Source organism: Desmodus rotundus, chromosome 1 (assembly GCF_022682495.2).
Source record: "Desmodus rotundus isolate HL8 chromosome 1, HLdesRot8A.1, whole genome shotgun sequence".
Taxonomy (NCBI): Eukaryota; Metazoa; Chordata; class Mammalia; order Chiroptera; family Phyllostomidae; genus Desmodus; species Desmodus rotundus.
The window spans coordinates 5,341,221-5,353,338 of NC_071387.1; the positions used below are offsets into that span (position 1 = coordinate 5,341,221).

Sequence of the window (12,118 nt, forward strand, 5' to 3'; positions counted from 1 at the left end):
TCGCACTTGGAAGCCAGACAAGCAGGTGCTGGGAGGATGACGCACCTACAGGATTTTTAGACCCACTGCCAAATGTTATGGCAGTGGGCACCTGTGGCTTGGGACGTGATTTCCAGTGTCGGCATCGTGCGTGAAATCCGGAAAGTGCTGCTGGACCCAGGAGAATTCAGGGAACTGACTCAGGTGGCCTTCAAGGGCAACCAGACCCTGACGGCCATGGTGAACTTGATTTGTAAAAGATGAGAAAGAACTGCTCTAAATTAATATACTCTGTGCGGTAGTTATTGGAAATGTGAACACGTAATAAATGAATGAATTAAAGGCTACTTGGCTCTTGCCTAGATCCCCTAAATCACAGGTGTCAAACACAAGGTCTGTGGGCCAAATCCTGCCACCCACCTGGTTTTATCCGGCCCAGCACCTTGTTTCTACCTGGGAGCAGCGCCGAGCTCCTTGCCCCTAGTTAAGGAGCAGCTACATTTTTCAGTCCTACAATTACACTTGGACCTTTGAAGGGGACCGTGAGGCTGATGTGGCCCCCAATAGAAATGAGTTTGACACCCATTTGACAAAAATTTAGGGCCATGAAGTACCTAAATGTTTGTCCAGGTTAGCATGAACTTGACTTTGGCTCTCTTCATGGGGCAAGTGCAGTGGCCAGAAACGTGGCAGGCCTGGTGTGGAGCCTGCCAAAGGGGGTGAGGGCCTGATGGAGGGAGCCACACAGGGGCCACGTTAAAGACCTGGGCTGGACCAGAGCCCCTGAGGAGGGCATTCAGGAAGGGGCCGAGAGGCTAAAGGCGGCCTGACAGTGGAGAGGCTCTGCTGCCTCTGGGCAGGGACCTGGAGCCCGGGCCCAGAGTGGCTGGCCGGGGAGCAGAGAAAAGCAGACATGTCAGGCACCTGGGCTGGAGTCAGCAGACTTCACAACAGCAACAGAAGGGGGGAGGGGGGGGCGCAGGTGGGGGCATGTGTGTCATTTGGGGCGAAAGCAGTTGAGCTGGGACTCAGGACACCCCGGGCTCAGCCCTTTCCTCTCTCCATGTGCACTCTGGGGTTCCTCCGCCCTATCCTCTCCTGCTGTGTCTGGCCTGCTATGGAACATACCTGTTGAGCTCTTATTTTTCAGCTGTCGGATTTTTCCGTTTTGATTCATTTAAAAATCTTCCATGGTTCACCTTATGGTTTCCCCTTCCCTGCTCATTTTCGAGTTTGTCTCTTATTTCCATAAAACACAAAACTTGCGTCTGTGCCCGATTGCTGCAGCGTCCGAGGGGTTTGCAGGTTTGTCTCCAGGACCCGCTTCCCGCTGGTTTAGTCTCGGAGTCGCTCCCTTCCGGGCCGTCTTTGTCGACATTCTGTTCACTGCACTTTAAGAACTACTCACACAAATGACTGAAGTCTAGGAGGTAGGTTCCTTCCTCCCGAGAACCATTTGCTTCTGCCTCACATCTCGGGTGAGGTCGCCTTTATTGAATGTCAAGGTTCTGGGGCCCACAGCCTTCGAGCTCACGGGAGGGCAGTTATTTCTGACCCCTCACCCTAGGGTGTAGGCAGTCTGCATCTCAGCGCTGTGAATCAGGGAAGGATTAGCTCTCCACCGTGGCCAGGGTTCGACTTCAGTCCACCTTACTCCTACAAGGCCTTCAAAACCCCAGCTCAGTTTGCAGTTATTTCTTCCAAAGCAAGATCGACCACACACACACTCAAGCCAGACCAAGTTCCACAAGGACTGGAGGCCCAGGCAGAGGCCTGGGGAGAGCACACTGGCTGCCCCCGGTCCTCCAGGGCTGTCGCATGGAGGAGGAACTAGGCTCACTACAAGCAAGTCTAAAGCCAGCCAGGACCACACAGGGAGGCATACTGGGACGGGAAAAGGGGACACTTCCTAACTACACGGCAGGGAGGTCTCCTCTGATCCCAGTGGGAAACGTCGCGGGGCCATTCAAACTGTGGCTATGGGGGCAGGAGGGACCAGACATCTCGGAGACACTCATGGTACCACGGCTCTAACCGCGTCCTCGACGGCGGGGCGCGCTCTCCAGCCTCCTCTCACAAGCTCAAGTGAACGTGCACTCAAGCGGCTAGAGTTCGAGGTTTTATTTCAAAACAGCAGTAAACAATTTCATTGATTTTTCTTAAACCATCTCACACTTGGCTTGTCTCAGGCAAAACATACAAAATAAGAAGGAAAGAGGAGGGGAGGAAATGTGGGGACTGACCAACCTTCCCCAGAAACAGGCCCCTGGTCCTGGCACCTGGAATGGCTTTTGGACACTGTCTTTAACAAATGAGGAAAGAAAGCACCCAAACATTGTGCTTCAGCAGCAGGTTAGGAACCTCCACAAAGAAAGGGAGGGGCAGAGTTTGAACACAGGTCCCAAGCAGCCTGGGTCAGTTCTAGAAACTTCCAAGAGCCTGGAAGCAGGTCCATCCCACAACTCCATTTCAGAGAGACTCAGAGATCAAGTCCCTGTAGGAAGGACCATCCCAGGCTGGTCAGCGGGGTCTGTGCCCCACACCCCAAACACAGGCAAGGTTCCAGCCCCTCGGAGGGGGTCGGGAAGGACAGGGAATGTTCAGAGAGGAGGGGGAAGGGCAGGGCGGGGGTGGCAGGCACCCACTGCCTGCCCCCTTCCCGGGCTCCCAGTTCCTTTGCATTTTGCCCTTGTGGAGATGAAAGCTAACTGCTCCCAGACGGCAGGACCGGAAAGAGCTGTAAACAGCCTGGGCTCGCTCACCCACGTGTGCAGGCTCCTTTGTCAGAAAGGGACCAGATAAAGCCCTTGTGGTGCAGGGTCGGTTAGGGGCAGGACACAATGACAGCAGCCGAGGGAGGCCGCTCTCTCTGGGCCCTGGCCCCCAGACTAGGAAACACTGAATGAGGCTCCGGAATGGCAATGGTGGCGGGGAGGGCATGGGGTGCTCCCCTGTCCTGGGCCGCCAGGCCACCTTTCAGGCCCACAAAGAGGCAAAGGGCCTGGGCCCCTGGGTACTTGGGGCAGCCACAGCAGAGCAGGCTCTTTTGGCCCCATCTCCAAAATCCTGTCTGCCATTAACAAAACCAAAAAATAAATAGTGTGTATTTTTTACGCCACCTGGACTCCCCGGCCTCACGAGCACAGGTGTGAGCCCTTCTCTTCTACCCCACACCCAGCGCCCACACCAAGGGCACCTTCCGCCCGGCTGGGGGCTGGCAGCAACACACCGAGGCTCTCTGGTCGTGTGGCCCCTGGTAGCAGGCCCTCCAGGGTCCCGGCTGAGGGGCTGACTCAGCCCTTCAGGCCGCCTTGTTCATTAAAATAAAAATAAGAAAAGAAAAGGCTCCACTTGGTGACTCGGGTCTATAGAGGTCTCTGCTTTGTCCCTCCATCACTCCGTCTGTCCTGCAAGGCATAGTGCAGGCCGGCCCTGGAGGCTGGGCCCAGCCCCACTCACCGGTCACTGCAGTTTCGTCCCCAGCTTGCGTTGTCTGTTCCTGCAAAGTGGGGGTGGGGATCTAAAGTGAGGATGCCTGGGGTCAGAGGACAGGGTGCTTGGCATTCAGTGCCCCCTTAGCTGTCCCCTCCCTACCCATAGTCCCAGCAAAATAAGTGAAGGCTCACCCCCAGGAGCCCCAGCAGCTGACTCAGCCAGGCCAATTGGAGTTCCTGCCCTAGAACCCAGCACCTAAAGATGGCCAACCTCTCCAGCTCGCCTACATCACAGATGTCTTGGCCTGGAGTCCAGGAACAGAGCCAGGAGACTGGGGCAGGGGCGAGGGCAAGGGCAGGACGAGAGAAAAGAGGCTGAGGAACCTGGCTGGATTCCAGTTATTTACAGGGAGTTCCCCTTTACAGATGAGCCAGCAGGAGCAGGGCTACTATAATCAACAAAGCAGGCTGTAAGGTAGTGAGTTCTCTATCCGAGAGGTATGCAAACAATGACAGAACTACTGATGGAGGTTATAGAGGAGTTCCGAGTACCTGGTTTGCGGGGGCAGGGGGGTATATCCATGATGGACCCAGGAACCCGAGGGAAGCAGGGATAACCCCCCATGTTCTAGAGAGCCTGGCTGAGGCTCAGAAAGACTGGGGCCGTCTAGAGTCCCAGTTAAATTTCAGGAACCTGACTTAACCCACTGGCCCTGCATGATGTGGCCCTAGCCTCACCTCACACCCCACCCCCTTGCTCCCTGGGCTCCAGCCACCAGCCTGGCCCCAGCGGGGTGGACTCACCACATGTCCTCCTGCCTCGGAAGCTTTGCATACGCTATTCCCTCTTCTGACAGCATTCCCTGCCAAACCCCAACTTGGGCAGGCATAGCTTTCTCTACATTCGAGTCCGTCTCCCCGGGACAGCAGGCCTGCCCACCCTGCTCCCAAGTCGGGTCCTTATCCGGAGCTCCCAAGCCCAGGGCTCTCATTGCACAGACAGGAGCCTTATTCCCTGGCCGCTGGGGCAGCTCTGCTCTCTGCCTACTCTCAGCACACAACCTGGCACTGAGCATGTGCACGTCGAAATTTTGGTAAATGAAGGCAGGCATGACCAGCGGGGTCAGGCAGGGTGGGGCAGGGCCTCTGGGGCAGGGCCACTCGGGGAGCCTGGGCCAGTGGGGGCTTCTCCCCCAATAATGGGATTGCCTGCCCTAACCACCTCAAATCCCCTTTCCTCCTGGATCCAAGGCTTTAAGCTCTTTAGGATAATTTGGATCATGATGCACTAGACACATTCCCAGGCTACTGGGATGCCCTGCCATGCCCTGCCCTGCCCCGGGATTCCTCTCACCAGCTCCTTGGGGAAACCTCGCAGGCTTGCTCTGGAGCCTGACCTCCCTCGGCTCCCCTCTGAGCCCCGGGAGGAGCCAGGCCTTCCCCACCCTAGCTGGCACTCTACCCGGGACCTGGGATGAGTGGAGAGGGAGAGCTCCAACAGGAGGCTCCGAAGTCCAGCTTTGCACCAACTTGCTGTGCAGCTGCACCTGGGTTGACCCGCCTACCGGGAAAGTGTCTGGATTAACCAGCCTAAGGGGTGTCCACACAAAGGCGCCCTGAGAACCCCGGCTGCCCAGCTCTCTGGTTCTGGGCCACAGGGGTTAAAAGCAGAGCTCCGGGCCAGCCAGCCGGGGTTCCCAGCCCAGCTCCCCCACACACGGTCCCTAAGTCATCCCTCAAGGGGCTCCTCATCTCGTCTCTGAGCCACAGCTTTCTCATCGGCAAATGGAGCCCAGGGGAGGACTCAGTGAGGCAGTGCGAGAAAAGTGCTTAGGCAAGGGCCTGGCCCTTGGGGAGCCCTCCAAAAAGGGGAGCAGTGGCTTCTTTGGGGCCATGTCCTGCTGAGCCAGGACCCAGTGATTGCTGAACCCCTAACTCACCTGGCTTCAGCTCGGGTTACTGTGTACTCAAACCAGAGTACGTTGGGAATGAGGCTCGTGTCTCGGATTAGGAAGAACTCAGAGATAGGCCTGCAGAGATAGACACCCAGAACCCCAGGACCATGTCAGGGCTGCCATCAAGCCAGAGTCCCCTATCAGTACCTGGGGCCAGCCACGCACCTTCCCGCAACTGCTCAGAGAGTCTTGCCTGGCCAGTGACCCCAGAGTCACTGAGAGACCCAGATGTGACACTTGTGTCACTAAGGCAGGGGCACTCTCTCATGGTATACACGCAGCTCAGCAGGACTTAGGCTGCTTTCTAAGTCCCTGAGAGCCTAGGTGAGGGCACAGGGTGCCACCTCGGCCTCTGGGCCCAAGGAAACCCTTGGGCAACGGAGAAGCCAGGTGAATGGGGCCTGCAGCTTTATGCCCACCAGAGGCCCAGACACTAGGGCTCTCCCAAGGAGACCAAGGCAGGGGTAGGAGCTCCTGGGTCCTCCCACTGATGGCTTCTTCCGCAAGGGGGGACAGGGACTGTGATGCCTGGGAAGGGGGGAAGGGCGGCAATAGGGGCAGAAAGAGTTACCAGGATGCTATCCTGGGGAACAGAGGGGTGAGGACCTCCTGGGTGAAGGCGAACCAAGCGATGGCCATGAGGCTTCCAGCGATGCCCCCATAGAGCACCTGGCTCCAGGTGTGATATAGCAGGTAGACCCTGGGTCAAGGACAAAGGGAAGTTCATGAATAGGTCTGCACAATGTCCCACATCCAAGCCCTAGCTTCCCAGGGACTGTGAGCATACACAGGGAGACGCACACAGACGGGGACGGACCTCTGTGAACACAGAGCCTCAGACCCACTCCAGATGGAGGCAGGGATTGGGCCCTGACAGCTGCCCTCCCGACCCGAAGCGAGGAGACAGCTCAGCTGAGAGTCGACTCCCTTCTCTCTAGCCCTTGAACTCCGAGGTTCTCTGCAAGGGGTTCCCCCAGGATGCTGGGAATAAATGGCTGATCTGTGGAGGTGGCCCGAACCCTGGGCTCAGCCAGGAGGACAGAGCAAGGACTGGACTACAAGGGGCAGTGGGGCCCTGACCCCGTAAAATGAGAAGCCTGGGACCTCTCTCCCCACCCTGCCCCACAGGCTCCGGGACCCAGGTCCACAGAGAGGTCCGACAGGGACCAAGAATCCAGCAAGAGCCAGTGGGCAGGCTGTGGGGTGGGGGCGCTCCCTCCCTGCGTACCTGCTGTAGGAGACTAGCAGGGCTGCGGCGAGGAGACCCAGGGAGAGCACGTGCCTCCACAGCAAGTCCAGGAACCTGGCATTGTTCGTTTGATGCATTCTGGGAAGACAGGCCTGTCAGATGGCCTCAGCCCACAGCCTGGAGCCCAGGCCTCCCACACAGCTCCTGGCCCCAACCACAGGCTCCCTGGATGCCTGCTGTCCTGTCTGCAGCTCCTCCCACCCCTAGAAGAGGCCAAGCCCCAAGGGGTGTCCAAAGGAGTCTGGGCTGCACCAGGTCAGGGCCACTCCAGCTGGGGGGAAGCTCACCTTAAATACAGGAAAAGAAAGGAATAGACGGAGAAAAACCACATAAACTGGGAATGACTGGAGGGCATCCCGTACTTGGTACCCACTGTCGCGTGGGGGCCTGAGAGAGAGAGAACAGGGCGTGGTGGGAGGATGCAGGTCTCCCAGTCGTGCCCCGACCTCAGGGACCCTGGACCCCTGCACCCTGGGCCCTACCTCCACAGGGCCGAGGCTCCTGGATGACGTGTTTGATCAGCCAGTTGACTCCCTCGTTCAGAGCCAGGCCCCCAAGGAACGAGATCTGCCAGGAAGATGTGTGGTCAGCTGGGCCTCTGTGCCTCCCGGCCACTGCCCAGCCCCATAGGCTGCGGCCTAAGGCTGACCTCCCAGCCCAGCTGGTGACCATCCTGGAGCCAGCCAGGGGGCTCCAACATCTCAGGAAAGGCAGAGGCATGCAGGGGACAGGGCAGCCCCTGGGATGGAATGGTGTGACCCCCCCCTTTCTGGGGTGGGGACAGCAGCAGGTACCAACTCACCGTGTGCAGCTCCCGCTTGAATATGATGAGGGTCACGAAACCGACAATGACAAATATGGGGCTGAGGCTCAGGTAGGCAAGGAGGTGGCCAGAGAGATCACCTGGGTGCAATAGGGAGACTGGGATGAGGACAGAGCATGAGCACCAGAAGTGGGGCTGGCCCCTCTTGCAAGTTAAGTAGGACCTGAGCCAGAAAGGCAGTCCCAGCAGGGCCCGGCATGCAGGGCAGGCAGCTGTGGCCATGTGGGGGACTGGCCTAGCCCAGATACTGCATCCACCACCCTGCCCAGTCAGGGATTTGAAGTGGGCTTGTCTGACCCCAAGGCTGGCCCTGTGCCTGGGGACAGCCCAGCAGGCACACCGGTGCCTCTGGAACACAGGGCTCCAGGGGGCCCAGGACTCTCTGGTCACACAGAGACTTGGGTCTGTGCTTCAGACTCCCACGAGGACCAAGGCCAGGGGTGGGGAGAAGGCTGTGTTGCCCAATATGGATGCCTGTTGCAGGAACAGCTTCTCACTCCCTCTCTAACTGGCAGGAAGTTGGCTCCGTACTGGCTGCCTGCTTTTTTACCATCCTGACAGGCCACGGATGGAGACGGTGTGACGACTGCCAGCCTCTTTTGAGAGATGAGGACACCACAGCCATGCAACAAGGACCACTTTCCCCCTCGAGTCCAAAGGCCACCCTCACCATTCAACACGGGGCAGCCATGTGGCCGCTCTCGGGTCAGAGGGCGTGGCTCAGTCCCCAGGCCAGCACTTGCTGGCTGCATGGCCTCGGGCAAAGACTCCTCATCCCCGAGCCCCCGCTCGCTCATCTGTGAAAAGGGGAAACTAGTGCCCACCCCTGGTGCCTGTGGGACACCCAGCTCGGTCCCTGGAACCAGGATGCTGCCACACTGGGGGCACTGCTCACCCAGAGGCTGGGTGAGCTCGGCACAGGAAATGGCCCACACCACCAGCCTGGTCTCACACAGGCAGCAGGGGAGGTGCCCGCACAGGGCTGAGCCCAGACTCAGGCTGAAGAGATGGGCGCACAGTGGGCCCCACCCACACCCACCCAGGGTAGGGCTGTCTTCGAGTCGGCCTGGGAGAACAGGCCGTCAGGCTCGGCTCAAGTGTTGGTGCTGCCACAGGTCAGATGGGTGACACTGGGTGAGGCTCTTTCCTTTTCTGGGCCTCTGCCTCCTCACTCACAGGATGCCCTGGCCTCTTACAGCCCTGAGATTCTGGGTCTCTCAGCTGCCCAGCTGACCCACAGAGCGCCTGGCAGTGAGGAAGGGGAGTAGCTGGTGCCCCAAACCTGCGGCCATCACCATGGCCTGCCCCCCACACAGTGCTAACCTGGGACCTTCCTGCAGACGCTGTCTGTGACTCTGGCCTCGCCACGCTGCTCCAAGCCCCTCTGTGGCTGCCTCTGCCCTTGGGATAGGTCCCACCTCTGCCCAGCTCATTAAGCAGGCCCAGCCCTGCTCCCCTCCCACCTTGTGCTCCAGTTAGTTCCAGGACCACACTCCAGTTCCCTGCACACTCCACGCTCTGCCCTACTTCTGGACCTTTGCACACACTGCTGCTCCCACTTGGGATGCTGCCTGGGTTAACTGAACGTAAAGTAAGTACCCACCACAGTGGCAGAAAAGACACGTTCCTGCCATTGCAGAGGTCTCAGTATGGTAGGGGATATGCAACCAGGCATCATGCATGATACGCTTGTTAGTGCAGACATCGGGCTGTGCTGGTCTCTGCTTCTACACGTCCTGTAAGAGCAGGGACAGGGGTCTCTTCACACAGCACTCAATGCCCCAGCCCAGCACAGCGCCTGGCACTTAACTAGGCTCAAACGTAATGGTCAGTGACTGGAGAATGTGTGAAGAAAAAGGAAGCAAGGGGTATGAAGACATGCGGAAGGCCATAGAAGAGTCAGCATGGGATGCCCCCAGGCTCAGCCAGGTCCCTCCTCTGGACCCACTGTTCCTACTAAAGAGTCCCTCATCACAGCCTGCATCATACTGCTCACAACTGTGGGGTTCCTGATGCTCCCTTGTGAGACTGTGAGCACCCAGAGAAGCTACTCCGAGGCCAGGCGGGAGAAGCTATGAAGGTGTTGAGGCCTTAGCCAAGTCCCTTTCCTTCTCCAGGCTTTGGTTTCCCTCCTGTAAAGTGGGGTTTCTTCCATAGTCCAGGGCTGCAGGGACTGACCGGTCTGTTCACCATTCTAAACCCAGAGCTAGCCCAGGGCCTACAGGAGGCGCTCAGTGGATACTAGTTGAATGGATGGATGAATGGTGGGCAGGCAAGCTGGCAGGGTCCAGCACCTGGCAGGGCCACCCAACCCCCACAATAACCCAGAACACCCAGGGTCAAAGTTCTCTGGCAGCCAGCCCTGTGGCCCCCAGCAGGGCCAGGTTCTCCCATTTCCCCCCAAAAGAGCAGCATATGAGCAGCATTGAATCCTAGGACAACCAGGATTCAATGAGGGGCTCATCTAATACCCAACCATCCTACCCAGGGAGGGTGGGGTGGGCTTGAGAGGGTCCTGAGAGGATGGGGTATTAACCACAGTTATTTTTTGAATGCGTCCTGTGCACCAGGCACTGCGCTCAGCATTTCTCACGCCCCCTGTTATTTGATTCTCACATCACCACTAGAAGGGAGGCACTGAGATTAGTCCCACTTTAGAGATGAGGTAACTGGGGCACCTACAGGTGAGGTCACTTGCACAAGGCCTAGGCCTGAACTTAAGCCCAGACACCTCTGACCACAAGGCCCAAGCTCTGCAACACTCTACTAGACCGCCTACAGAACGGTAGCTGAAGAACCTCCCAGCTGGAAAACGCTGCGCTTTTAGAGTTGCGTCTGATGGGAAGCCCCAGAAGTCAAGATCCTGGGGGCTGCCTGTCTGACACCGGGTTCCCCTCTGTTGTGGAGCACTTCCCTGCTCAGGGCGTGGCACACCAGAAGTACTCAAACAACGAATAGCTGCCTGGCCTCCGTTTGCACACTTCCAGCAACGAGGAGCTTTTTCTCTTACAGGCAGCCCAAATGCACTGTTTGAAAGAAACAGGCACTCCCTTGCACGCCGGGGAGAGAGTCCGGCCTCTCTGGCTCCGGGGGAGGAGGGCAAGAAGGGCCCAGGTCCAGGGCAGTAATCCTCTCCCGTCTCACACATATCTCCTCCCCATTACAGCCCACCAGTGCCCCAGGACCACGGGGAACACCCCGGCCGCGCAACCGCAGAGTGCGCGAGCGAGCCTCACAATTTCGCCCAGCTCATCGCCGCACCACCGCGCCTGCGCGGCGCGCGCGCCGGCCGAGCCCCTCCATGGCTCACTATTTGACAGTTCCTAGCCCGATACCCCGGGGCCTCCTCCGGGAGCTCGCGCGAACCGGAGCGCCCGCAGCTGAAAGGCCGGCCCGAGGAAGGCATCCTTGGTGCCCGGGCCGCCTCTTACCTGCAGGATATTCGACGTGGGTAAGGGTGACCGGCCGCCATGAAGCGGGGAGCGAGCACTGTCCGTCCGCTGCCATCTTACCCGGAGACCGGGCTTCGCCGAGCAGCCAATGGGGTGTCAGGGGGGCGGTGGTCCTGACCTATCACGCCGGGGTGGCGCCGCGCATCCAATTGGAAGCTGATACAGGTAGCGGCGCAGCCATTCAGCGTGCAGGCCGTAGGGCTGGCCTCAGTGGCCAATCAGAGAGCGAGGCCCCTAGGAGTTTATGAGCCAGCCAAGCCAGCGTCCAATCCGAGGCGAGCGCAGGTAGGTTTCTGGCCAATCAGGGAAGAGGAGGGTTCCAGCCCAGAATAGAGAGCAGAACAGCCAATCAGGATGTGAATCCGGCCCACAGCGTGGGCAGGGCGGGCCAATCAGGCCCTAGCTTGGGGGGCGTGTTGAGCTTTGGTGGGAGCTTTGGTTTGGCTGGGACCTGAGCGAAGTGGAGGCTTCCCCAGTACCCGGAGCCCGCCCTGAGTCGGGGGGACCTGGGCGCCGTTAGGGCGTATGCTGGAAGTGGGGAGGCCACCTCAGCACAATGGGGTCAGGGTCCACACACTTTTAGTTATGAGGAAACTTAAGTTAAAGACCCAGAAGGCACTTATTTTTTTCTTACGTGATGCGAAGAGTGGAAGCTTCACTGAAGTTAAGAAAGACTCTTTCCTTCTTTTATTCCATTAACAAAGACTTATTGATTCAGTCACATTTGTACTGTTTAATGAGGCAGCTTGGAAACATTTTAAACAGGAAGCTGGTTTTCCATCTACCTCAGTTTCCCCAAAGCATTCCACTCAGTAGGCAACAAAGCCCTGCATAAACAGCCACAACTTGCCACCCACCTGTCCCTCTTCTACCCCCACTGTCTCAGAATAGCTTGAGTTACTCATAGTCCAAGCAAAGTGCTGACCCCCTCGGGTCTCCTAGCCTTTGCACATGCTATTCCACTGCCTGGAATGCATCCCCGCCCCCACTTTGCTCAGCCAAATCTGGCTCCGGCGTCAGTTCTCACTTAGAGGTTTCTGTGGCCCCTTGAGGAGCCTCCACTGGGACCCTCTCCTACCCTGGCACTGACCACACTGGACTGTAATCGGTTTCTTCTCTGTGTCTCCCAGTACACAATGGTCCTCCGACTTCATGCACACTAAGACCAGCTTGTAGGAAATGCAGATTCCTGGGTCCCACTAGGGCCTTGGAGTCTACATTCTTAC

The 12,118-nt window shown here is 58.2% G+C and overlaps 1 protein-coding gene across 1 annotated transcript; it reads right to left on the reverse strand.

Annotated features, from left to right (window-relative positions):
• Positions 1-2,085: 2,085 nt before the first annotated feature.
• Positions 2,086-11,006, reverse strand: DOLPP1 (dolichyldiphosphatase 1). The gene is made up of 8 exons (XM_024562193.3): positions 10,872-11,006; positions 7,420-7,520; positions 7,100-7,184; positions 6,905-7,004; positions 6,597-6,695; positions 5,940-6,068; positions 5,354-5,443; positions 2,086-3,478 (listed from the first exon to the last, which is right to left on the reverse strand). The coding sequence occupies exons 1-8, from the start codon at positions 10,945-10,947 to the stop codon at positions 3,442-3,444; spliced, it is 717 nt and encodes a 238-aa protein (XP_024417961.2). The 5' UTR covers positions 10,948-11,006; the 3' UTR covers positions 2,086-3,441.
• Between the last annotated feature and the right edge of the window lie 1,112 nt (positions 11,007-12,118).